Raw genomic sequence first — 27,694 nt, forward strand, 5'->3', positions numbered from 1 at the left:
TCTCTCCTGTGAACAACTTGGGATTGGAAAGCAAACCTGGTTTATTTCATGCTCTTCCATCATCACCAATAATAAAGATCTGAGATTAAATTATGCTCTTTGTCATTGATTCCGATACTCTGGGATAAAAAGCTTTACTTACAATTTCCTTTGCCTTGTTTTGTATATTTAAAGTACACTATGTCATACTTACAGAGCCAAATTCATTTATTCCTTAGCAATCCAGCAAAGCTCACTGAAGTATTCTGTAATTCCCAGGCAAGGGAAGTTCTGCCTTACAGCAAGCATTTAAAGTCTCTCTTGAAAGCACAGAATTAGACAAGCTGGTAACACTTGAGATGCATGTGTTATTTTCAAATAAAATTATACTTCCTTCTATCTTCTCTTGTTACCATGAAGAACATAATGAAAATTGTAGCACAGGGTGGAAAGGAAGGGACTATTCCTGTGTAAAATGTTCCCCTCCACATTCCTTTCATATTACTATATTCTCTAAAACAATATCAAGGTAACAGACCAAGAGCAAGCCCATATTAGATGGTTTTTTAAACAATTATCATTTTAACCCTATCATGTGTCAGTATATTATACCTGATGCAACCTTTAAGAGGATATTAATCAGCAGAGACATCTGCATTTGTAGGAGATTCACCTCTTAAAACTTTTATTCCAACAGGCATCTTGGAAGTATTAGCCATGAGGAAAAGAATATTTTTCCTTATAAGTGGAGTGTAAACATAAACCCCCTTTCCCTATGAAATAAGTATCTTTTCACTTTGTCTTGTTCTTCCCAATCCCCTTTGTGGAGGGAAAGGGAAAGTATTTTATTTACCTGTTTTACAAAAACATAAGTTTGGTTTGAATCTTGACAGAGAATATATTAGAACTGATTGACTTCACTGGATTCAAATCATCAGTGAACCTTGCAACACAACATAAATTGTTCGGGGTGTTATATAAGAGAAATAGGTCAAAAAAGACAGAAAACACCACACTGAAAGTTGAGGATAGAGCCACAGTCTAGAGCCCACCGGTAAAATACCATGAGGTAAGTATTTCTGCCCTTGGCTTTTTAATATGTTCACAGTTTCAGGTGAGGAAAACCTGCTTATCCTAGTTCCACTAGGAAAATGCAGACTAACTCCACTAAGTTAATTATAATTACATTAGACAAGTTCTTCAATAATCTTAAACCAGAAAATAATGTATCAAGTAATTATAAAGTTATAATGTGGTACAAAATCACAGAATGAATCAGCTTAGAAAAGATCTCCAAGATCACTGAGTCCAACCTATGACTGAACACCACCATGTCAACTAGGCCATGACACTGCCTTTCCTTAAACACCTCCAGGGACAGTGATCAGCCTTTCTGTGATGAAATTCTTCAGATATTATAATTCAATTCTTCAGATATTATAGTATTCACCTAAACCTCCCCAGGCACAACTTCAGACTGTGTCCTCTTGTCCTGCCCTTTGTTTCCTGGGAGAAGAGCCCCAACCCCACTTGGCTACACCCTCCTTTCAGGGAGCTGTAAAGAGTGATTAGATGCCCCCAGCTCTCTCGGCCTCTCCTCACAGCTCTTGTACTCCAGGCCCTTCCTCACCTCCACAGCCCTCCTCAGGACTCACCCCAGCACCTCAATGTCCTTCCTGAACTGAGGGGCCCAGAGCTGGGCACAGCACCGAGGTGAGGCCTCAGCAGTGCTGGGAACAGCAGGACAGTCCCTGCCCTGCTCCTGCTGGCCACACTGCTGCTGATCCAGGCCAGGTGCCACTGGCCTGCCTGGCCCCCTGGGCACTGCTGGCTCCTGCTCAGCTGCTGTTGACCAGCACCTCCAGGTCCTTTTCCACTGGACCACGTCCCACTACTTGCATTTTGGACTCTTGTGTTTCCTCTTTTTTTTTTTTCCCAGTTGGTTTAAATAGCACATCAACATAATCATGGTTTTCATGATGATTCAGCTGAATTATGAGATACCCTTTTTGTAAATTTGAATGCTATCCGGAAATAGTTGACAGCACTGAATTCCTCTAGTTGATACATTATTGATTTTAGAAATATTTTTGTTTTAATTAGAGTAAAAATATTTATGGAATGCAGGAATTAAAAATTGTTTTCAGATACAAAGTCAAAAGAAAAAAATGATAGAAACATAATTTCTGAATTACAAATACAAAAAAAAAAAAAAAAAAGAAGCCCAAGACAAGTTACATAAGGTTTGAATCATATCAAAGGATGTGGAAGAAGTTAACAGATTCAATTTCCCTTTGATAATGTGAGACAAAAAATACTTTATTATGATTTCCTAGTGATTATTTACTTCTAACAATTCAAAGAATGTTGGATTCCACTGTCATGTTAAAAATGAGATAAATGACAACCAATTATGTAAACAGAATCCTTCAGATAAAATTTCCTCGCTATTTAGGAATTATGAAATCAAAAGACTTAGCTCAAGCAAGATACATTCCTGTTGATTTATTTAGGATAATCTTCTAGATCATTCTAGCCAAATGGGTTTTATTTCATTAACCAAACTAGCAATCTTAAGTACATTGGTGTTAAGAACCTTAAGTACAAAATTTCCAGAAGGGAAGAACTTCATTAGGTTAGAGGACTTCGGTCTCAAGCCTGTTCTATGTCAAAAATGAAATTTGGCCTAGAGGTACTATGCTTTGGGTAATTCCTCAGTCAGGTGTCTGTGCAACAGTTCAAAATAAACTCACATTTCCTGTTATTCATTTAAGACTGGCTAAGACTGTTCTGCCATGAAAGTTTAAATGTATTTTAGAAAAATTTTATCAAGAGGGTGAATATCTCACTAGATGATACAGCCAAAGCAGTTAAACACCTTCTTCTTAAAACAGTAATCCTAAGCACAATGTATGTTTCACTGAGGAAATTTAAAACAGTTTTCCTGATATTTTGCCTTGGCACAGTATTGTTTTATTGACACCTTTTCACTCATCACTGTACCTGTTTCAGACAGTAATTCATCAGCTAAAACCAAGCACTGTACAGGGCCTGGGATGCTTTAGCATTTTGTAGTGCTGAGGGTCTTCCACTGGCAGCTCTGTAATCTGACTGTCATGAGGAGAAACCAGTGGCAAGTTTGAACAGGCCTTGGTGAAACCCACACTGTTATTATGGGAAAAATAATACAGGAGGAGAGTTTTCACCATTAGAGATTATCTATGTCATCAGTGATATGTAGGTATCAAAGTAAACAGTATCTACAACTACTGTGAAAAATACTAGGCTATCTTGCAGATAAAAAGGGATTCTTTCTACAGATAATGGTCTTAGAAGAGTATTATTAATACAAAATTACACATATCACAGACTTACATGGAAGTGTTAAAAATTCAGTGTCACATGAAGAATTACTTCATTCATAGTGCATACTTTTTTTCCCTTATAGGGCATCATTAAGGTACAATGAAGTCTTACCTCTAAAAACCAGCCTGTCACATCCTTAATTCTATAGCCTTTACATCTTTCTGTTAAGGTGGGGAGAACATCACTAGCTGCCTGAATAATGGCTTAGTAAGTGTTATGACCCTCTTATTCCTTACCTCTCATTTACATTTAAAACAAACCATCCAAGTCTAAAATTAACCTGTACTACAACTATTCTAACTTGCTATTCCACATGAACAGCTATTGTAGCTACCGTAGACATAGTCTGTAGTTATGTGAATCACTAAACAAATTATTATGCCTCTGCTCATGAAAGGAAAAGTTTCCTAATGACAAAGGTTTTAGTCATGCTTTATGAGAAGAGATGAGGCTTGACTTACTGAACTCAACTGTGTGTCCTGACAAAAATCACTAGAAAACTTACAAAGTGTGACAGGAAAAGAAACCTTTTATCTTTCTGGTGAGTTAACATGGTGAATCACAGAATCATTTAAATTGGAAAAGACCTGTATGATCCAGTCCACCATTAAACCATGTCCCTAAGTTCCACATCCAGACATTTTCTAAATACCTTCAGGGATGAGACTCAAGCACTTCCCTGGGCAGCCAGTGCCAATGCTTCTTTACAATGGCCATAAGGAAGCTATAAGCAAGCTATCAGCAGTATTACTGATTCTTCCATTTCTGCTGCTGAACTTAGCAAATACATTTCTGCACTTGCTTGGATTTCCCTGTGTAAGCCACTGTCCAGCAGCTCCCCAGCCTTTTTCCATCTCATTTGGCACAGCCTTCCCACAGAGAGCTTGGAAACATGGCCAACATGGATCAACCCTTAACAAACATTTCACTGGGTGCCAAGGACAGCTTAGGCTCCTTTTCAGATTCTCACTACCAGATTAGATCGAGACCAAGTCAAGCTCACACACATCGCACAAGGTGTGGGGGCTGCACTCACAGCTCACAGCTGCTTTCGGGAGACGTTCACCCCTCCGAAATCCCACTGTGCCCCAGGGTGCCCAAAGTGTCGCCCAGCATTTGCTCACGCGCTCCATCAGCGCCTTCACCCCACGCAAGCGCAGCCGCCACACCGCGCGCTCGGAGCGGCCCCGGAGCCGCACTCGGAGCGCTCCCAGAGCGGCCCGGGCGCCGGGGCGGGGAGGGAACGGGAGGGGAACGGGAGGGGAGGACGCGGCCATTGCCCCTTCCCTGGCCGCTGGCCGGGGCCCGCGCAGTGCGCAGACGCCGACTCCCCGCCGCTGGGGGCGGGGCCGCGCAGGCGCAGCGTCCCCAAGAGCCGCGTCGCGCCTCTGCCTTTCCTCTCTCCCGGCTCCAAGATGGCGGAGTACGACCTGACCACCCGGATCGCGCACTTCTTGGACCGGCACTTGGTCTTCCCGCTGCTGGAATTTCTCTCTGTCAAGGAGGTGCGTGTCTCTCCTAAGGGGGGGGAAGCTGGCTGTGGGAGCGGGAAGGTGGTAGGCCTTGCTGCCAGCTGCCGGTGCTTCCCGTGGGCCTGGTGTGCCGCGGCCGGGGCTTCCTCCCGCGGGCCTGGGCGCTGCGCGGGCCGGGCGCGGCCCGTGGGGGATTCGGAGCCTCCGTAGGGAGCAGTTCAGGGCTCCTGTGCTGCGTGAGTCCAGGGCCAAGCGTGTGGGGCTGCCCGGGCAGGGACGGGAGCAGGGCCGAGAGGAGGCCTGAGGGAGCCGCTCCGTGATCACGCCGCGAAGCTCCGCGGCCCCTCGCTTGCGAGGCAGCGCGGACTTGCTGCGCTTTCTCCTTCCGATTTGGCGTGGTGTCTTTCCCTCGCCTCTCTTTGGAGAAAGGAGAAGTCAAAGCTCTCCCTTGCAGCCGCAGCCCCGCGGCGTGGGACACCCTCGGTGGCCCCCAGCTTTTGGTGCTCGGGCCGTCTGTGCGGTTACGCCAATGATACTAACTAATTTTAATTTGAAACCCGTGTCATCACGAGTTTGTGTTGGAAACAAATATAAATCCCTTCTGGAGTTATCCTTTGTTGGTCTTCCTCTGTATATTTATAAGTTATATTGCTGCAAAGAGAATAGTAATGCTGGAGATACCTCAGATGAATACTTCAGATACTTTCGACTAAACTAATGAGTACAAACTATTTTAAAATGGGAGCGAAATGTGTAAAGTTATGTAAGTTTTGAATTTAAAGTACGTGTTATTTTAGCCTTTAGATAGGAACTGTTAAACCATGCTTGCATTGAAGCAGTTTGACCTAGCCAGCTGTCATGTGTAGCATGTGGAGTTTGCTTAATGCCTCTCATCTTGGGGGCATTTGTACATTAGCATTTTTGTATCAGCTGAAGTTAATTAAACAATTAATTTTGTGGTGTTAGTTTTGAGCAATGCAATGTTCAGAGCTGAATTAAACTTCAACAGATTCTGTGTCTGAGATGTGCACAAATGTGGTATGGTGAGTTGCAATTTGGCTCTTGTGCAAATATGTTTTTTGAGGAATGTACTGGATTTGGCCCTTGCCTACATCTTCAATATCTAACAGCAGTTTGCAACTCTCTGATAAATTATGGAATATGGAACTCTAAAAAACAATTTGCAAAGTTTAAAAGTACACATTCAATTACGTAGCTGCTGTAAACTTGTTTTTATGCTATAGACTTAGCAACGTATTTTAGATTAATCTGCCCTACAATTAAATTGTGAGTTTAATCCTGTGCCTCTCTTCGAAATCCACTTTAAATAATTTAACTAGTCCTCACTGTTCAGCATTTTATTTTGTGGAAAGTATTCAGTACTTTAAAAGAAAAGTATGATTAAGGTTCTTTAATTTTTTAAATATGTGTGTAATTTTGCAATAGGAATTACTGTTTATGTTAAGAGACTAGTAATAGTTACTTAACTTCTAATTAACTTTAGAAGTACCTGCCTCCATAGATAGCAGGAAATATTTGATATTTTGTCAAGACTGAAAATGCAGAGAGGCTTTATAGTTAGTACTCTTAATGGTAGGGCAGTGAGATTTGATATTTAAAACAATTCAGTTGTACAGAAGTCCATAAACTGTCACAAAAGTAATACATAATATGAATTGAAACTTCAGCACTATTCGGATGAATCTGTTAATAATTCCTGTTTCAGATATACAATGAAAAAGAGCTGCTCCAAGGAAAACTGGATCTCCTTAGTGATACCAACATGGTGGATTTTGCTATGGATGTGTACAAAAATCTTTATTCTGATGAAATTCCTCATGGTAAGCTGCTCATTTAAATGTAAATCTTGTTTTTCCACTTTTCTGTCTAGCATAATAAATAACTAGTGGTATTTGCTTGTTGTGTACAAAAACTGGAGTGCTGTTTAACTTCAGCATTACCCAAGGATGTGCAATACTGAGAAAAACAGAATGCCCTAATCCTGGGAAGTTTGGGTTTGTTGGTCTGTCAGGAACTTCACCTTTGAGTGACCTCTTTGAGTATTTCAGTGCTGGTTTGGTAATTTCAAGCTTTAATTTTAAAGGTGTTGCACTGCAACTGATGGAGGTGTAGTAGCTTTTCATCTCTCAGATTAAACACCTGCATAATGATTTGGTGTTATTTGGTGACTTTTTCTTTAAAGCATCCAGTGTGTCAAGACTAGAGTTGCATTCTAAGTAATTCCATTAATTTGTCTGACTGTGGCTGATTTTTAGAGTTTGAGAGAGATTTTTCCTCGAACTCTTCCTGTGTTTTCCTCAATTTTGGCAATACAAGAATTGCTGCTTCTCTAGGAGAAAATAAATTTAAGATTATAATGAATGTGATCTTTTACTATTTTATCCATGATTTTGATAACTTCTCTGTTTACTACTTAAATTTCTATCATCTTGAGGAGCATTTGGGAATGGGGAGAAAACAGGTTATCTAGCTTTGTCTAATTTCCATTCTTCAGGCATGTTTTGATTTTAACAGTTTTTCCCAGTTCTTTTTTTTTTATGGGTTGTGTGTTTCATTTTGTTCCTGACCTAGTCTTTCAATATCCATTGCCTTCCTATCTCTCCATCTGTTTTTCATGTTGGTGAATTCCTCACCTTTTTCTTAGCTATTGGGATGACAGTCTTTTTTGCCTGCATCTTAGGAGGAAGAGACTTGGGTGCTGTTGCTTTCTTCCTCTGGGTCTCACTCTTTTCAGGCTCTTGAAGCTGCAGAGATGGCCACTCTTCTCTTTGGAAGAGGAGAATTGATAGGCTGATGGACATGGGAGTCAGTGTTCTGGCTGAGTCTGTGCTGGCATTAGGTGGGCATTGCTGTGGGCATGTGTACTGTGGCATGTAGTGAGAACCAGGGGGCTCACTTCTGTCATCTCAGAAACAGTTGTAATAATAGCTTCACCTTTAGGTTACTTAACAGTTCTACTGATTAAAAAAGTCAGGCTGCATCAAGGCTATAAAAAAAATCTCAATGCTGAGTAGGTATTCCTCTTTCTTTCCCTGCTTCAGCCTTTTTAAACTGTTGAATATTACTGTTAGCAGTAGTAATTAAGGAGTAAAATACTCTAGAAGTAGGCAAGACAAGAACAGCAATTCTAGCAGACTTCCACAAAGTAACTACTCCAAGTGTCTTCAGAATTCTCATCATAGCCAGTTACTTAAGCAGATTGTGTCAGAGTATAACTTCATAAGGTCACAGCTGCAAGAAAGTTGAATGAATTTTCTCCCTTGGAGAGCTCTGCCTTCATGAAATATCAGAAATTTTCACACTTGTTTGAAAATACTATAAAAAAAACACTACATCTCTTAGGATTTTACCTCATCATTTTGGCAGGCTTTTTTGGGATTTTTTTTGGCTTTTTTTTTTTTTAATAATGACTTACTTTTGTTTGATGTGTGGCTTTTATTCAGTTAACATAAGCAGAGCTAGTTCTTTCACACATTGTTCAGGGTGCTTGCTTGCACAGCTTCCTATGCAAAGGCCTTCACTTCTGAGATCTTTCTGGTGTCATCTTGTTGTAGCAGTGCTTGTCACAATGTGTGCATGGACAGGTCGTTCTTACTTGTGGAATCACTGGCATCGTTAGAAGTTTGCCCTATCCTTTTCTAAGACTTCCCTGTTTAAAGTACTTAAAACTAAGTTCACTTACACAGTTATAATTAGAAATGTCCCTGCACGATTTATAGTTGCTTTTGTCTTGTCTTCCATGAGATCAACTTACAATTACACACCCAGGAGATGTCGCAGGAAAACATTTTCGTATTCTTAGTAAGTCAACTGAATGTTTTTCTTTCATCTGTTTTTTCTTCCTCTTTTATAATCTCAAGAGTCAGCTGCAGGTGGAGATAATTTCTCCTTATTGGAACACTTCCTGTCAGGCAAGTTGTTCTCATATTTAGATTGGGTCACCATTATGGTGTTAGCCACCTTGGATGTCCTGTTCAAATATCTGTGTAGTCAAATCATGAAAGAAATTTGACTCTGTTCACCGTGGCATTAAGTGTTCTGGTGTGTGGCTCACTTTCTCAGTTTCCTGCATTTATCTCCTGGGGTTTTGTCTTGGCTTCTCTGATCCCATGTGTTTCACATAGCCGAAGTCAGGGTGATTTTTCTTTTTTTTAAACATGTACACTTTTCTAAATTTTAAGTCTTCATTTTATTGCATTACTTGCACTTGGTGAGGAATTTGGGGTCTGTGTAAAATAATCACCCTAAAACTTTTAGTTGAATTTCCTAACAGCTTTTCATAAAGGACTTAATGTTTCCATTAAGCACAGAATGTTCAAAATGGTAATTTTGCAGTTTGAGCTGCTTGGAAGTTTTTCCTGTCAATTTTTAGTTAAGTATGCTCTAAATGTTTTTTCAGAACCTGATCATCAGTCAGAAGAAAATCAATCTTTGTGGTATCACTGGATTGTTTACTTTTTTGCAAGTTTATTTGGAATAAGTGAACTTAGTTAAAGGCTGTTTCTCCCTTAATGGAAGCCTGAAGAGACCTTGTCTAATACAGACTGCTCCAGCTGTACCTGCTCTCTGGTGGCCTCTACTCAGGAGGAAAAAAAGCAAATGTTAGGAGTTTTTACTAAGTTACAGAATTGTTATACTCAGCTGGGTTTGAGGCTTGACTGAGAGGACAGGTGAGGTAGGAATTGGGAAGATGCATTCAAGTGTCAGCACCATGTAATTACAGGCTGGTTCATGTAAAAGCTTAAAGCATTCTATTCAAGTCTTTTTGTTTGTGCTCAGCTTTGCGTGAGAAGAGAACAACTGTTGTTGCACAGCTGAAGCAGCTTCAAGCTGAAACAGAACCTATTGTCAAGATGTTTGAGGATCCAGAGACTACGAGGCAAATGCAGTCCACTAGGTAATGTCTAACATAATTTGTCAGGATGGCTTGTTGGTACCTCTCAAGTGTTGATGCTGGGAGTGCATTCTGTGTAGTAACTGCAAGAAAGACATTTTTATTTTCATACAGTATTTAAGTAGTGCTTGTGGTCAGGTAGCTGAAATTGCTGGACACAGTTTGCTCTTTTCAGTGCTTTTCCCTGTTGTGCAAAAGACATCTGTTGTTTTTAATGTTTGTGAATCAGCTTGTTACAAGTGACAGTCATCATCCAGTGCAGTCCAATCACAGGTTAATTTCTGTTTGGCTTTGATTTGGTTTATTTTTTTTGAGGGAAAAGAGGCTGAAACAGTTAATATTTTCTTCCAGAAAAGGTTATGGAGTGTCATATTAGTCTGGGAGGCCTGATGGATGACCATCCTTTCATCCTCAGAGCACATATTTCTTCAGGGTTTTCTATCCTTTTCCCACTTACTCTCTCCACCCCCAAACCATTCCAAGTTTTGGTGTAAGGTTGTGCTCAAGTCTGTTTAAGATGCATCCAGTTTTTTTTTTTTAATTTTCTTATGCGAAGTAATTTAAGTAGAATGAGTTTGTCTGCACATTGTGTCTAAGATCTATCAGAGTTTCACCATGGTTAAACTTGAATTGGGCTCTGTAGGAAAGAATTCAGCTGTAGTCACTGAGGAGTAACTCCACCTTCAGCAGAGAGGTGGGCAGGTATTTGTTTGGCATAAATTACTCCTTGTTTCCTTTAGATAGGAGTCACTGTTAGTGCTGTTGTAAATGTGTCTGGCAAACTGGAATAATAATTGGATCCCTTCCTTCTTTAGCCTTACCTGCCCTAAAATTTAAATAGAGCATAATGTATCGGACAGAGAACCTATGGCTTAACTTGAATTTGAAGGTGAAGCCTGTACTTGGGTTTATTGTTGGCAAGCTTTGTGCATCCACTGATGCTGTAACAGTAGGAAGACTGTAACATTGCTTCTGGAATTTCTTAAAAAAGTATTGAATGTACAAACTCTTCTTTCTAGTTTGCAGAAATCTTCTGTATGAATATACCTGTGATGCAGCTTTGAAAGTGAACGTCTCAGTTACTGTGGCAATTGAGCCTCTCTTAAAACTGTTCAAATCTAATAGAATATACAGAGGTCTTGTCCAATTCTTGCTTTGCTTTTAGCCAGTTTTTTTAATAATAATTAGCCTAGAAAAATGTTAGTAAAAAAGCAGCATTTCGTGGGGAGTATGCTGTTACTTGATTTTGATTTGCAAAAGTTGGTCAATAGTATGGACTTCAAATTGGAAATGCCTTGTTTGGGAGCAAGAGAGACAATAGATTCAATAAATGCATTTATTGAATGCTGTATATGTAATGCTATATAAATGCATATGTCTAATGCTATAGAATATTAGCCCTACTACTCATCTGCAGCAAGTTTTGATTTAGAACTGGTATGGGATTTGTGTTTGTAAAGTGTCTGGAAACTTCACAGCTCATAAGTTCTGGTTTTGGTTATTGGTGCAGGAGTAGTTCTGATCCAGATTATTTGGGTTAGATAGTAGTTGATAGAATTGGCTGAAATATGTCCCATCTGTCTAGACCTGAGTAGTGTGCTGTAGATAGTAGAAACAAGTTTTGATTCTTTTGGGAATTTCTGCTGGTGATTTTAAAACTGTATCAAATTCAGATAGCTGCATATTGTTGGGACTTTAGATCATGACTTTTGCTCCATGATGGCACTATTTGGAATATCCAGCTCTGTCAGATAAAGAGTAAAGGAGATTTGCAGGTAGAAGTTCTTTAAAGAATAAACCAAAACATTTCACTACTCTAAGCAACTGTTGGAGGACATTGACTTAAAAATTACTGAGAGTGATCGTCAGTATTCCTCATCCTCAAAGTATGTTTTACTGTAGCAAATCCATGAGATTATTTAATTGCTTTCAGAGGTATGATTGAGGATGGTCATTCTTGGCTCACTTGGCAATTTGCCATTTCTCTGTAGAATCTTGTACTAGAAGTTCAATTAAACAAACTCAAATCTTTGCAGTCGGTTGGTTTCAGAGTAAATGGGAAAATATTTTCTCTCATACCATTTTTACTATGTCTTTGTCTCAGGGAATTTACAGCTTGCCTCCTGGAGGCTTCTCTTTGATATGGGTAATAATGCTTGTTCTTTTAGTATTAATGTTAAATAAAAAACAGTCTTCAGAGATGTGATCACATGAATATAGAAGTTAAGAACTTAGTAGTATGATTATGATTTATGGTTCTGTATTCTGCTCATATTGGCTGTGGTAGAGATATTCTTGTGACCCACTCTGTCTCAGTGCTAACAGGATAAGTTCTATTTCTATTTACTTTAGTCTTTGCCATTTTTTTCCCCATTTGTTAAAATCAAGGTTGTCTAGAGTAATTGCTTTGAAATTGGAACATGAGAGTGGGAAGAGCTATAATTCAGAATTTAACTTTCATATGAAAGCTAAGGATGCTATCAAATTTAAAACAACTTTCCACTTTTTCCTAACTGTAGTTATTGTTGCAGGTGGCATTCATTACTTAAAATTTGAATAATTTTAAGATTTTGAAACTGCATGACACCAGTAATAGATGACTGCAGCTGCTTTTGAACAAGTGGAAGAATTTTACATCAAATTCATGCTCACTTTGTTGTTTTTACCTTTAAAATTGTGTTGCATTGTGTGGTGTTGCATGGTGGCTACCAATTTATTGTGTAAAAGCAGTGCTTTCTGTCCTTTTCTTATAGAGATGGTCGGATGCTGTTTGACTATTTAGCTGAGAAGCACGGGGTAAGTGTTGTAGCTGCTGGAATTGAGTTCTGTGGATGTCCACCCAAACTCCCTCACAGCTGACAGTGTTTTGACCAAGCATGGCCTAGCATTTTGTCCTGTCTCCTGTCAATGTAGCTAATAGGTAGAACTCCTAATGCTAACATATTTAAGCCTTTGAACTATTAATTTTTATAACAAAAAAAAAAGCTTAAAATTAATGCTGGCTTATTAACTTAGATAACTAAGGTAACTTGGTAACTTAGATGTGCTTTACTTTGTTAAGCAAGATTTCACCTTTTTCTGGTATTGGTATAAACATTCATTCCATGGCATGGATTGAGAATATAATAGTTTTCTATTGTCTTTTCCTATGTACAATGTCTTTTGAAAAGCTACAGATTTCAAATCTTACTCTACCATTAAATCAGCTTGTGACAGCACATTTTTTTTTTTTCCTAGGGAGTAAAAGCTTTTATTTTATTCCTTTTCAGTTTAGGCAGGAGTACCTAGATACACTCTACAGGTATGCAAAATTCCAGTATGAATGTGGTAACTACTCAGGAGCTGCAGAATATCTCTACTTCTTCAGGGTTCTGGTAAGTTTTGATTGGTTGTTGGTTTGGGGTTTAGTTTTTGGTTTGTTTATTTGGTGTTATTTTCAGTGAAATACTTAAACCAGTAAATTGTCTATATCATTCTTGGCATATAATACTTTATAGCTTTTTGAGGTCATTACTGTATGCCAAAGTTTACAGTAATGGTTAATAATCATCACTATGATTCAGCAATTCCATTATTTTCAAGTAGAATTGTTCTTTGAATTTGTATGTCTTGTAACATTTAATTATATAATACAATGAAGTGAATACTTGTTTTTAAGAATACTTGATTTTGTGCACAGATGTAGTCAACAGCAGTGAAAAGCTTGCAGGTGGGTTGAATGTAATTACTGGTAATGGGGAACTGCCAGCTCCTTATCTGAACTCTGATCTGTCTGTCCTCTCTTGAATTCTGTGATGGATTTAAGAGTATAAGTCATCTCCCTATGAAATGTAGACAGCTCACATGATAAATGTAGAACCAGATCCCTTGTCTCTGAAGCAACTCTTTTCATCTTGTTGTAATTCATATTATTTGGTACTGGTGGGAGTGAATTTTGAGAATAAAGATTTGATGCCTTGTAAGAATCCCAGCACAGTAAATTTATTGTTGGTGGTCAGTGAATGTGCTGCTTTACTAACAAATGGAAATTCAGAGTAACTGCTCGAAAATCCTGATAATGGAGCTGGAACAGCTGTGGTACCTAAAAGCAGTTATTGTGAACAGCTACCTCTAATTAAGGGATTTGGAACCAGCACAGAGCATGTGAACCTTCTCAGCCCACTATCTACTAAACTGGCACCTGGGTTGCCTGGAAGATACTGACTTGTGAGCAGTAAATCTCATACATTTGTGTAGTGATTGTTGAAAACATGTAGTGGTTCATACCTTGATGCTCTTCCTTGCTAGTTTGTATTCCCATCTAAAGGTAATCTTAACTCTCTGAAATACTGTTAGAGTAAACCACAAAAATTTCTGTAAATGACTGTAATTAAAGAAGAGAAATTGGGAAATGTATCTTTAATCAAAAGAATGGGGCCTAAAGTATGAATGAGTTGAATTATAAGTCTAAATTTTGATGCTAAAGGTGACTTTCAGTGGTACAGGTTCTTTTTATGTGCCAACAGGGGAAGTAGGTTTGTGGGCAACTGTCCTTAATTCTTCATGCCTTTTTTCTGGGCATAGCATTATGTTCTTGTATGTCAGTAACCTCAAAAAATGGAGTACTGATTTTTGTGCTGATAATAGCTTAGTGTAAAACTTGTGCTACTGATTCTGATGGGAGAAGATTTGTTTCAAAGCCCTGTGTGATGAAACATAGTCTGTGAAAGAACTATTGTAACCAGTCTAAGAGCAGAATTTGACATTGTGAATGGCATAGTGCAACTCATTCCTGTGTAAAACTAACACAGCTTGACCTCAGAGCTACCTTTCCAGGGAGCAGGTTCAGTGCTGCCAAGTTGCAGTTCCACTGGACATTGCTGTAATGAGTACAGTTCTGGACAAGGCATTAGCAGGAAGAGTTTGGAATGCTAGCTTTTTGAAGGTGGTTATCTACTATTAGGAGTTCTTTAGGAACCTGCCTAGTAATAACCTTGTTTTATTAGCAGCAGCATGGATCTGTCTTTTTTTGACAGGATTTCCTAGTTTCTGTTTAAGAAATTTTACTACTGGTTTGGTTTTTTTCCCATGTCTAAACTGTTTCTCTGGAAGAAATCCCTGCTTAATCTGAAGAGTTAGGACTATGCAAAATTGGTATCTTGTAAATGAAAAATACTGCCAGAAAATACTGTTTGTAATTTTAAAAGTAAATAATAATTTTTTGCAGTAATTTAAAATACTAAGAGTGTGACTTTGTTGCTATTGTTGAACATAGGTTCCAGCAACAGACAGAAATGCTTTGAGTTCCCTTTGGGGAAAACTGGCATCTGAAATCCTGATGCAGAATTGGGATGCAGCCATGGAAGATCTCACAAGACTAAAGGAGACAATAGATAATAATGTAAGTAAGTTCTTGGACATCTTAGCAAGGTGAGAGGTTAGAGGTGTTAGTACTCAAGTTTTATTATAAATCACTTGCAGTCTTATTTAAGAGTAGATGACCATGTTTTCACTTGATACTTTCTTATTGGCAGTGAGAAAGTCAAAGGATGCTAGTGAAAAAATAAAGAAACATTCTTTTTCAAATTGCTTGCTTCTTAACACCTTAGGTTCTCATCTGTATTTTCAAATATATTTACAATAAACAGAAAAGTCTTAAGGATGTGTTTGAGGCCGAGGTATCATTGTGTGAAACTGCTGTTTAAATTTCAGATACTTGTACTATTCATCTTCTGGAAGGATTAGAATGCATGTAAATAAACCATTTTATCTGATGAAGACAGTGCTTTTGATAGATACTGCAATCAGCTTATATTTGGAAACAGTATTCAGCTAATCCAACTTTCTTAACAAAGCTATTCTGAGTTCAGATGAGTACCACGAACTTAAGGAGTGAGTGGGGCTGCAGTACTAATTCAGAGCAACTGATGAGATTAGGACCTCTCAGTCTTCCTCTTTGCATATGGAGCTTCACTGGCCATGTCAGAAGAGATGTGAAAGTTTCACTTTCCTGAACCAGAGTCTTGAGAAAACAGTTTTTTCTGTCCCCCAGTCGTTCCTTGTCTATGTAGCAGATAATTAGTGTTTAAAAAATTTCTTCTGTAATTTTGTTGTCTTTATGATTCTGTATGGTTATAATAGACTACTTGACTCGTTTATTACACTCCCAAGAGGTTTTTAGGATTGAATCAGAGCAGTTTGTTGTCATGCTCTTCAGAGGGAGGGTTACTTGTCATGTCAGTTCATCCTCAATATGTTGTTTTGCAGTCTGTTTGAAGTGCTGTTGAAATTTGGAGCTAATACAGGTACTTGGAGCTGAACCCTTGTTTGTCTGTTATCAGCAGGTTTAAATAAAGATAATTACTTTTTTTTTGGCTGAAAGGGATTGTAAAGTTTTATCATTGTCGGAGGGTTTATGGCAAAAGAAGTCTTGTGAGGATTTAGAAAGGAAGTAAAACAGAAAAGGTGAAAAAGTTAAGTAGTTACTCAGATCACATCTGAGGAGGGAATACAAGGAATTCAGAATTAAGAAGGGAAGTAACTTAGGTTGGTGTGGTGGTCTTGGAGAGCTAAAATGTCTGCTCTTACCATAAAAATGCAAATTCAGAAAGCAGTTTTGACTATAATATTGGGAAAATCATCTTGCTTATAATTTTCAGTAGATTTATCATTGAGATGACAAAAAAGCTGGAGGTCAAACTCAGCCTGACAGTGATGACAGTTATAAAGAGCTGATGCAAAATCACAAAATTTTGGGCAATTACAGGTTTCCATGGGTTAGTATTCAAGCAAACTTTGTGCTGTGTTTGACTTGAACCAATGTTATGTTTCCTCCTAGTCTGTCAGCTCTCCACTGCAGTCTCTTCAGCAAAGAACATGGCTCATCCACTGGTCTTTGTTCGTGTTTTTTAATCATCCTAAAGGGAGAGACAACATCATTGACCTTTTTCTCTATCAACCACAGTAAGTTGTGTTGTACCATCTGGGGTGGGTCTTCAAATGAAATTGAAGGCAAGTGATAAATATGCAAGCTTGCTGAGCTTAGGGCTGCAGGGTGAAGGTATTGTTCTATTCTATTCTGATTGTAGATAGCTATTTCAAAAGATTCTTGGGAAATCCCAGACTAAAAATGAATATTGAAACACTGTATTTATTTGTGAGAGGATTGACTTACATGTAGATCTAGCATTCTTTGTTGCTCCTTTGAATGCTCTCTGATAGCTTGATACTTTTCTCATGTTGTGGCACCCAAAACTACAACCAATACCCAGATGAGGCTGCCCCAGTGCAGAACAGAGCAGGACAATTCCCTCCCTTGCCCATCTGGTGATTCTGTGCCTGATGTCCACCAAGACACAGTTGGCCCTCCTGCCTGCCAGGACACACTGTGATTCACATTCAGCTTGTTGTTGACCAGGAGCCCCAGATCCCTTTCTGCTCTCCAGCCTCTGATTCCCCAGTCTGTACATAGATCCAGAGCTGCCCTGTTCCATATGCAGAATCTGACACTTGCCCTTGTTATGCTTAATACAGTTGGTGATTGTCCGGCCCTCTGATGACTTTGTCAGGCTCTCTCTGCAGGGCCTCTCTGCCTTTGAGGAGTTGAGAGCTCCTCTCATTTTAGTGTCATCAGCAAACCTCAGTATACCTTTGAGTTCTGAATCTTACATATGTTTTTTTCTTTCTAGGTATCTCAATGCAATTCAGACCATGTGCCCACATATCCTCAGATATTTGACTACTGCAGTCATAACAAATAAGGATGTTCGTAAACGTAGACAAGTGCTGAAAGATCTAGTCAAGGTTATTCAGCAGGTAAGGACTGCAGTTTCTGATATTTTTTGCCTGTTTTTTAAGAAGACTTCATTATAACCTTCTAGTAATAGAAGAAGGTTATAATACTATCTGTGTTAGTATTTGAGGTATTTTAATACTTGTTGTTTGTCAGTGAAAGTTTTTACTGAATCAAAGTGCGTATCAGTCAGTTGGGAGGATGGAATAACTTTTTTCTCCTTTCATGTACATGTCTACTGCATGTACACCTACATGCAGTAAAGTATGCATGCCGTTCTTACTTTCTGTGTCACTAAATGCTGAAAATTCAGTGAGATGTGAAATGGCTTTGGATCTGATTCTTTTTCAACTATCTGTACAGTAAATTGTTGTATGAATAAGAGTTCTTTCTTACATTTCAAAATCACTGAATTGTGTGTGTTGATTTAAATTCACATGCATTCTCGTGAAAATGGTTCTGTTGTCACAGTGACATGAGGATGACAGATACAGAGAAAAGCAATAAAAGAGTTGCTTGGTAGCAATCAACAGGGGTTTAAGGCCTGGATTTTTATCTGAAATCACCAAACAACTTGTATACAAACCAATGCACTTCAAATACTTGATAATGTTGTGAGTAATAAATATTGTATCTCTGTGTGTATATATATAAATATGACAGTACAGTTATTATAGGCTAGTAGTCAGTTTTAACCACTTCAAGCATTTGGGAAACTACGTGTGCAAAGCACAGTCAATGCAAAGATCACATTTTAGCTACAACTTAATCTGTTTTTAAGCGTTAGTGCTCACAAAAGGCACCATAAGCAATAAATCAGTGTTAAGTCTTGTGACTCAGCTTTTATCTTTATCTAAAATCTGATTGTGACATTGAGTTTTTAATAGAAGATGAATTTCTAATACTTCAAGTAACATGTTACAACTTCTTGCTTTTGTTTAATCTTACACACCATTAGAGAATTCCTTTTGAAAATACCAAATTGGGCTTTTGGTTTTGAAATTGCCTGTCAGATTTCTTAGTACTCCTCTAACTCTGTATGATTCATGATATTAAATGATGATGTGGTAGAGGTGTTACAGATTTGAAATAACTCGTGGTGCTGCTTTAGTAGCAGTAAAAGATTGTTTAAACTTGCAACATCTTTGCAAGTATTGAACTGATAGGTATGCAGTTTGTTTATTGAAATTGAGACACGCTCGTTCTAAGACCATTTTGCAAATAATGGTTAACAAGTGCAATTTTGATGTGAAAAACATGTATAGAACTGAATTTTAAATCTAAATAATGAGATTGTAAGTACAGTTCTTTGGGGAAGGAAAAAATAACTGATCCAGAAAGAAAAATATCTCTTAGGAATTCCCTAAATCTGTTGATTTTACTGTATGCTAAAGCGGATACTGATACATACTGATTTAAGCTGTTTTATAATATGCATAAGAAACACTTAAAGGGAAGTTTGTTACACTTGAATTTACACAATTGTATGTAGATGTAGCAGTCTCTCTCCCTGATAATTGAGAAAGTTGAGTAACTTCTGTAATACCGAAGTAATTAGTGTATAGAAAGTAGCATTTTTGTTAGCTATGTTGTCTATGAAAATCGAATTATCATTCAGTTTCAAGTATGAAGGATTTGATGTTGGAGTCATCTTTGAAATCAGGATTTAGGAAGACTATTCCATCTTTATGAAATTTGGAGGTTTGATACCGAGACAGCTCTAATCTCTTGACAGTTTCGTAGCCCAAAGATTGCAGCATTAAATGCTGAAGGTGAAACTACACCTCTGGTTGTTTTACCAGACTATTGGGAAGAAGCATATTTATGTAGCTTTTATAACAGGAATTTGGAAGTTTGGCTTTTTTTTAAGGTGATACATGGGCTTGTTTCCACTATTAATTTTTTTTAAGACTCTAAGGAATGCATGAGTGACCACATGGCCTTGATTTCTGATGTTGTTCCCAATTTTTTATAGGAGTCCTACACATACAGGGACCCTATCACAGAGTTTGTGGAATGCTTGTACGTTAACTTCGATTTTGATGGAGCACAGAAGAAGCTGAGAGAGTGTGAAACAGTAAGACTTAAAATATTTTTAAGACTCCTTTTCCTTTAAGTAAAGACCTCTAAAATTCACAATGGACTGCTAATTTCTTTGAGGTGGTCTTTGATTACATTGCCAATGTTTTCTGATAAATTCACGGTTGGGTGGTATTGGGTTTTATGACAACTCATTTTGTAACACATGTGACTTACTGTTAAGAATATAGCTTTAATGTTGTAATAATGTTATATTTAAGAAGTTCTAGAAGAAGAAGCAAATAGGTAATCGTGCATTTGGCTGAGCTTAAACTCTGAGAAATGCTTGAAGAAAAGCTCAGATTTGCCTTTTGTTGTGAAAGATGAGTGGGGAGTCAAATTTTGTGTTGAAAGTATCTTTAGTAGTTAGGGCAGCAGTGGAGTTTGACCTTGACCTTACTCTCTTCTTGAGCCAGACCTCAGTGATCATGTTAGCATGCAATTTAAATTTAGTAAGATGCTGAACAATGAAACAATGAAAAATATTGTTCATCTATAGCTTTTTTGCCACATCTTTGAACATAGCAATAATGTTTCTAGGTATACTGTGAGCTGTTCATAGTTACTGGCATTATTTACTGGCAGTGTCTACCATTACCTTTCTACTCACATGTTTGCTCCTTGTTCCCTTTCTGCTGACACGTGCAGGTGCTTGTGAATGATTTCTTCTTAGTGGCGTGCCTTGAGGACTTCATTGAGAATGCCCGTCTCTTTATATTTGAGACTTTCTGTCGCATCCATCAGTGCATCAGCATTGGGTAAGAGAATGTCTTCATTCCGCAGTTCAGAAAATCAGTCATGGAGGGCAGTTTGACAGACAGTGCAAACTTCAGGAAGTATTCAGTTGTCAGGTGAAATCCTAACTGGAATCTCATTTGCATAGTATTCTTTCTAGTTTTATAGCTCTAATGTGATGTACTTGAATTATAATTATACTTCAGAATTTAATTATTGTGTTTAACTTCAAAACAACCCTTCTCTACCACCCCTAGTCCCCCCAGACAAGCAGTACTTTCAAGCTACAACTGCTGTGATTTTAAGTGGGATCTCTGCTGAGTTTAATGGGAACTTTCATACCCAGTGTCACCAAAGTCCTGGTGGAAATACCTCATTTGGGCCTCAATTCCACATGTTGAGATAGAGTGTTAATATTAAGTAAATACAAGCTGCAAATACAATAACTGCCTTAATTTATTTTTATTTGGTAGATACAGATACCCATGTGTGTCTTATAGATATGTTCTTTGAAATTTATTTGATCACATTGCCTTTTTCGTTAATTAAATAGAAAACAATGGATTTAATTCCCTGTGACACAAAGTGATTCAGCTGTAAGAATTGTTATTAGCAAATATGTCTGTTGGTTATTCAGATTTATTTTATAAATGCAGGCTTTTCAAATGAATCAGGTCTGATGCCTTTTATATATATATATTTTTAAAAAAACTAAATGAGAAGATATTATGTATGCTTGAGATCTTTTTCCACTTGGCCTTTGCCCACATTTCCCTTATTTCCACATCCTTAAATTAAAAAGGAGGAAGTGAAAAACTCTGAATGCTATAAAAATCTCACTGGTAGAGAGCACTGCAGAGATCTTTGACACAGGAGAAATGAAGGCTGTTGAATTGATCAAGTTCAGTGCAGTCTTCTTACTAGCTTGTATCCAGAGCAAATAAGTGCATCTAGTCCTCTGAGGAAAGGATTTAACACTGCCTGATTTCAAAGGAAAGGATTTGAGGGAAAATTGTCTTAATACTGCAAACTTCTTCGAAGGATTGCTTTTTTTTATGAATAGGTATAGTTGGAAAAAGGACTGATTCTTAATACTTTTAATCTTTAGTCACTGGCTGATGTTTGTCTTCATTGCCTCTGGAAAACTTTTTATCCTTTCTATCAGCTTAAAATAGTGACTTTGATGTCGAAGGGAAACAGTGAATTTGAGCATTTTAGTCAGCTCTAGTGTATTGGGTTTAAGCATACAGTCCTAATAGGAAATGGAACTGCATTCTGTGAGCAGAGCTTTTCCATGCTTAATATTTGTTCTTATAAGAGGGCTAATGCTTTGTCTAAAATCACTTAAAGCAGAAGTACTGCATGGTTAGGCATAAAGGGGGCTTGAATAAGTGTTTGGAAAGAAGGAAAACCCCATATATATAGTGGTCTTAAAAGTTGGGTTTCTGGGGAATATAAAACCCAATGGTATCCTGCTCTTTCTTAGAAATCTTTTTCGTGGTGTGAATACTGCACATCTTCAAGCACAAGTTCTCAATGAAATTAGATGTTTAAGCTTTTTTAACTAGAGACTAGATGGCTTTCTAAGAAGTCTCTCTCACCTGACTCCAGTCAATGAGCAAACACACTGCAGTGTTTATGTTAAGAATTTTTCAAGTCTCGTATCGGAAGATATTGATAAACTGTGTGCAACATACCAATAATTCATTATGGCAAAAATTGCAAGCTCTATCAAATTTTGTGGTAGGTAATTGCCATTTATTTTGTTTTTATTACTTATAGTTCATATTTTTTGTGCTGTGTATGATATTTCAACTTTAGGTATGATAAAAAATGTAGTTGGCTGTCCTTGTTATGTGTAATTCCTAAATATAGGTAGCAGTGTCCTTTATAAGCATTATAATGTGTTCTGAGGCAAGTGATAGATTCGGAGTTGAGACATTTATCTCAGTGTGACATGGACATTTCTACCACATGCACCTAAGTTAATTGCACATGGAATCAGTCATCAGTAATGAGGTGGTTCTCAGTAGGTCATTGTGTGTTTAATGATGGATATCAGCCTTAAATTTCTTTGCAAGCTGTAACAATGATTATATTTGAGCTGATGAAATTAGGTACATAATTATTTCTTAGTGTATTTGAATTGCTTTTGAGGAAATTAGCCAGTTGAAATGAATGTTGGGCTGAGACGTAGTTCTTGTAGTTCTTGCATTTTCTTGTTCACAAGTGATTTCCACTGCTAATCCTGGAGCAAAAAACGAAGTGATTGTAGCACAGTGCTTGATGAGTACTGCTTAGCTATTCAGAATGGTTTTGAAAGCAGTAGGAAACTTCTTTATATTTGTTTTATCAGTTGCAACTCAAAGTTCGCACATCCTAAATAACCCTGTGATTGGTTTGCTGTTTGAAATATCATGTTTATCAGAAGTAATAGATGATGCTAATTCTGTTTTAGTTAGTTTGATATACTTGTGTTTAATTGGAGAGCTGAATATGCTTCATTCTTCTTTTGTACTGCACATACATGAAAACTATATAAGATGGGCTTGTTCATATATGAGCATGTGGGGAATTCAGCTTGCCTTTTAAGTAAATGAAACTTAAGGAACACTAGCCCTAGCATGATCCAAATAAGTGAATTTCCTTCTATAACTAGGGGACAGAAATTATTTAAAAGTCTGCCATTTGGAATTAACTCTAACTTGATATGGTAGACCATTCTTTAAATTTTAATAGTATTTCATTATAATTGACTTCATTTTTATTGAATTATATCAGGAATCTTTATAAACAGTGGTAACCTATAATACAGATTGTGTTGCATCCTTTTCTTAATATCAGTGATGTTAATATGTATTTGTAAATCTAAATGTGTCACTATTACTTTAGCTGTCAAACTTGAATGAGGCTAAGCTGTATTTTGTATCTCAAGAGTTTTAAATATGTTCTAACTGTGATAGGAGAATAGTGGTGTTTGTTACAGAATTGTAATCAGGATAGATCTTCTGTGCTTTTTGCTCTGGAAAGATAGAGAATATTTTTTGGTCATGTGTGTTAGTTTACCAGGGAAATACCTCTATGTTATACATCCATGCACTTTGGGTGGTCCTGGCAGCTTCAATGTAGGCTGCAAGGAGACTCTTAAAAGGGAATCCAATTGCCCCAAGTACTAGAGGAAGGTCATCTCTTGTGTCCAGGATGTGTTAAAGTTCTAGGTTTTTAATAAATTTATTCCTTATTCAGTGCAAGATACTTGCTACCTAATAACATCAGTTTATACTAAAATTTAAACATTGTGTAAGTCTCAAAGCTACAAGATGGGATAAAACAGATTTTACATCCTTTTTATTCTGTCATTTTTATTCTCTGATTTTCAAGTTTTCCAAATACGTGTGCAAGAAAATAATACTTTTGTAGTGTTACTTCTGTTGTGTTGCTACATATGTTTTGTATGTTTGTTCCAAAACACTTTTTAGTTGAAAAAAATCCACTTATCAAGCAGCTGAGCTAGTAGGAAAATGTAGATATAATAAAAAAAGGTAAAATTATTTGCTAGTAACAAATGCAAAATACTTCATAGTTTCTGGCTTGGAATGATTCTCTAGACATATATGCCCTCTTACTCTCTAATTACACGTGAACTGTGTTAAGGAAAAAGGAAATTATAGGTGCTGTAGATGGGAAGTGATCTGGTTTGATCTCCTGTGAACCCAGTTGCAGCTCTGAGCAGGTCCCACAGCAGTATTCCATTATGCTGCTTAGTCAGGAATCCACAAGTAAATCCTCCTGTCTGCATCAATGGAGGTTCCACACTGTAATCCCAAAGCTGGGTTGCTTAATCTCCAGTGTGGTGGCAGTAGCCTTTCTTGTGGTCATCTGGAAGGGAATTTACTTTATCTAAATCTTACTAAGGCTTTTAAAAGAGAAATGTGAGAATTATACTCACCCCCTTGTACTTGCAGTTTAAAATGTCTTTAGTTTCAAGTCAAATGCTTAACATCACTGATTGGGGGTAATAAAATTATTGTACTTTTTTTGTATTGAAGCGTCTCATGTTCTGTCCAGGTGACTGATAATTCCACAAAAATTTCCATGCCTGATGTCTTCTGCTCTCTTCTGCCTTTATAATTGCTCATTCAAACTCAGATTAAAAGGTCTACTGGAACAGTAGCAACTGGGTTTGGGTTGTACTTCCCCTTACTTTGCCAAGTTCAAACACTTGTTACCCATTTGTGTTCTTATTTTGCTGAAGTGAGTCTGTGTAAGTTCAGTATTTTAAGTTACTTTGGGTTTTTTTTTTTCTATTCACTTCATGTTTATCTGTAGAAAAAATGGAATTTGCCTTTATAGTTGAGACAAAGGTAAGAGATCAAGAGCATATAGGAGAGACAACTGTATAAAGAAGTGTATGTAGAAGTCCAGTCAGGTAGATGTTGTAAAGTAGTTACTTGATGCAAATAATCATCAAGAAAAAAATCACTTTTTCAGGTGGAGAAAAAGATGTTTAGGCAAGATTCTGTAAAATGGTGACAAATTGACCTCTTGTGCAACTCACTGTAGTCAGCTGGCTTTTTAGTCATGCCTGTAGCCTTTACCTCATGTTTGTTACCTTAGTCTGCAAGCTGATGGAAGAATGAGCGTTACTAATGCCCTGTGTGAGCCAACTGCCAGCAGGAAGCTGGAGGAGTTAGCTGGAAAGCCACAGGAAGCACTATTAGGAGGAATTATTCCTGGACAAGAGTGTTTGTTCGATTAAGAGTTTTCCTTTCCCTGTTTTCCCCCACCTTCCTTCCTTGAAGTTGCAAGAAGTTCTAACATAGTGCATCTGTCATATCTTCTATACCAAGCTCTGTTTCATGGGTCTTGTTCCTGAACTTTGGAGAGAAATTTTCTTATTAAACGTATTTTTTCTACTAGATAATCTATACATTCTTGACTGCTGATTGCATTTAAATAAGAATAAAAGGAGTTCAGTTGACTTTTTTTTTTTAATAGTGGTGGTGGTTTTATGTTAATAGTGAAATTAATTAAATGACAGTTTTTCCAAGAATGTTTGTGTAGACAAGGTTTAATAGGAACATAGGAAAACTGTGCAGGTCAAGATTTAAAAGCAGTGTGGTGTAGTTCAGAATGAGTAAGTATACACTTTGGGATATGAATTTCTTATTTGCAGTGGAGGTGGAGATGGGCAGGAGAGCCTGTATGTAATTTTTAAGTCATTTCAGTCCAATTAAAGTAAGCTTCCCAGCTATGCAGTATTTATTGAATCTTGGACTGTGCTGTATTTTGTGTTGGTTTGACTTGTATTCCATAGTCTCTTGTTATGTTTACCAACATCAGAGATTTTAATTTGCCATTTAATAAGTGGTTTATCTTTTAGTATGTTGGCAGATAAGCTGAATATGACTCCTGAAGAAGCAGAAAGATGGATTGTCAATCTGATCCGGAATGCACGATTGGATGCCAAACTGGATTCCAAGCTGGTAAGATTGCACATTGAATCATGGAGTGGTTTTTGTTGAAGGACCCTAAAGACTGTCTAGTTACAGCCCCCCTGCAGGGACACCTCCCACTGTACCAGGTTTCTCGGAGCCTCATCCAGCCTGGCCTTGACCACTTCCAGGGATGCAGCACCCATAGTTTTTCTGTTCCACCCTCATAGTAATCTAATCTAAACCTGCTCTCTTTCATTTTAAAGCCAGATGGATCCAAGTGAGTTTGTTGGGTTTTTCATTAAATTTCTTTTACTTCATGGGCAAAGAAAAACAATAGAAATCAAAACTTTCTGTTCTGGGATAAACTGTTGTGGATTTCATTTATTGTGTTTTGTGCTTGTCTGTAAGACCTGTGAAAGTTCTGAAAGCAGAGTAGTACATTAAAGATCCTTGCATGCTGAGCAATTGTTAAATTTGTTCCGTCTTTGCTGGGTTTTAGGGCCATGTAGTCATGGGCAACAATGCAGTCTCACCTTATCAACAAGTGATTGAGAAGACCAAAAGCTTGTCTTTTCGTAGTCAAATGCTGGCTATGAACATTGAGAAGAAACTGAATCAGAGTGGTAGATCTGAGGTCAGTATAAGTTTTGTTTTTCTGAATTCTTGCCTTTTTAAGAGATAATTTTAAGTATAATTCTTAACCTATGCCTTAATTCACCAGGTGTGCCTATTCCTACTTCTAATACTAGGAATTATGTTGGAAAAGACATAGTGACCACAAACACAGTGGTTCTTGCTTTCTTTTAGCCTTTCTCTTCATCATTAGATTTTATTCTGTTGCATAACTGTTTCTGTCATTTGCTGCTCTGCTTCTTTTAAATGGTCTCCTTCACCACTAGGAAAGGGCAGATTATGAAGTCTGACACTTATGAAAGTAGTTATAATACTTTTCCAAGTGAGTTGTACTCAGAAGTATTGTCGATGCAGATGTGGTATTGAAAGGAGAAGGGAGAATTGTGCAAAACCCTAACTGTTAAATCTGTTAAGTGAAATTCTAGAAAATGTAGTTGTCATTGAAAGGTTTAAGTAGAACCAGTGAAAATAAGAAAGTAGGCTAGATCATCTGGTTTTGCTTCCCTCCATATTACAATATGAGACGCTCTCTGAGGCAGAACAGCACTCTAATGGGGATGGCTCTGAGGCCCAGCCATACATCTTTAAAACAAACAAAAATCAGAACAAGCTATACAGTAAAAGAGCTTAAACATTATAAGTTTTATTGTGCTTCCTCAGTGCTTGGCTGAAATACTGGTGGAAGTTGGACAGGCAGTGGTACACTATTTTATTCTGTTAATGGGAAGTTTTGTGAAACTTGTGTATCGTTGCTTTCTTTTAAAAATATAGCTGAGAAATTATTCCTATATTTATATTGGGATCTTCCAGAATTTCTCCCTTTTGAAACTACTAGCTTGGAGGACTCTAGCTGTACAACTCAATTACAGTATGTGTGTCTGGTATGTGAACACTTGGCTTTAATCTTATAGGGTATCCTTCATTATTAGCAACATTCCCACTGTTTAAATTAATGTGTTATACATTTCAGTAAGTACTAAGTAATATAGTAATTTCTTTTAATCTTTATTCATTTTTTAGGCACCCAACTGGGCTACTCAAGACTCTGGATTCTATTGAAACACTTCTACAGTGGCGACAAATCTGTTTATTTGACTAAAAAAGCACATAAATACGTAACCTTTTTGAGAAAAGTAATTATGTGTTAGTGCTTATGTTATCTGAATAAAATTGGCTACTTTTATCAGTCTGTGTGTGTTTAATTTAAATAGATTCCTCTGTTTTATAAGGACTTCTTAACATAATAGTATTCTACAGCATTTTTGATCACATTTTGCAAAATTTAGGATGTCAGTTGTGTTAGGTC

The 27,694-nt window shown here is 37.5% G+C and overlaps 1 protein-coding gene across 2 annotated transcripts; it reads left to right on the forward strand.

Moving 5' to 3' along the window:
- The first annotated feature begins 4,718 nt into the window (after positions 1-4,718).
- EIF3E (eukaryotic translation initiation factor 3 subunit E) lies at positions 4,719-27,574 on the forward strand. 2 transcript variants are annotated; one of them, XM_059475389.1, is made up of 14 exons: positions 4,719-4,850; positions 6,544-6,658; positions 8,699-8,749; positions 9,618-9,735; positions 12,486-12,528; positions 13,002-13,106; positions 14,987-15,112; positions 16,550-16,674; positions 17,400-17,526; positions 19,479-19,580; positions 20,231-20,340; positions 25,701-25,803; positions 26,255-26,389; positions 27,409-27,574. In XM_059475389.1, exons 1-14 carry the CDS (start codon positions 4,761-4,763, stop codon positions 27,445-27,447), a joined length of 1,389 nt encoding a protein of 462 aa, XP_059331372.1. In that variant the 5' UTR covers positions 4,719-4,760; the 3' UTR covers positions 27,448-27,574. The 2 variants fall into 2 exon arrangements, with proteins under 2 accessions (XP_059331372.1, XP_059331379.1); XM_059475396.1 differs by lacking the exon at positions 8,699-8,749.
- The last annotated feature ends 120 nt before the right edge of the window (positions 27,575-27,694 follow it).

Source organism: Ammospiza nelsoni, chromosome 1 (genome assembly GCF_027579445.1).
Source record: "Ammospiza nelsoni isolate bAmmNel1 chromosome 1, bAmmNel1.pri, whole genome shotgun sequence".
Classification (NCBI taxonomy): Eukaryota; Metazoa; Chordata; class Aves; order Passeriformes; family Passerellidae; genus Ammospiza; species Ammospiza nelsoni.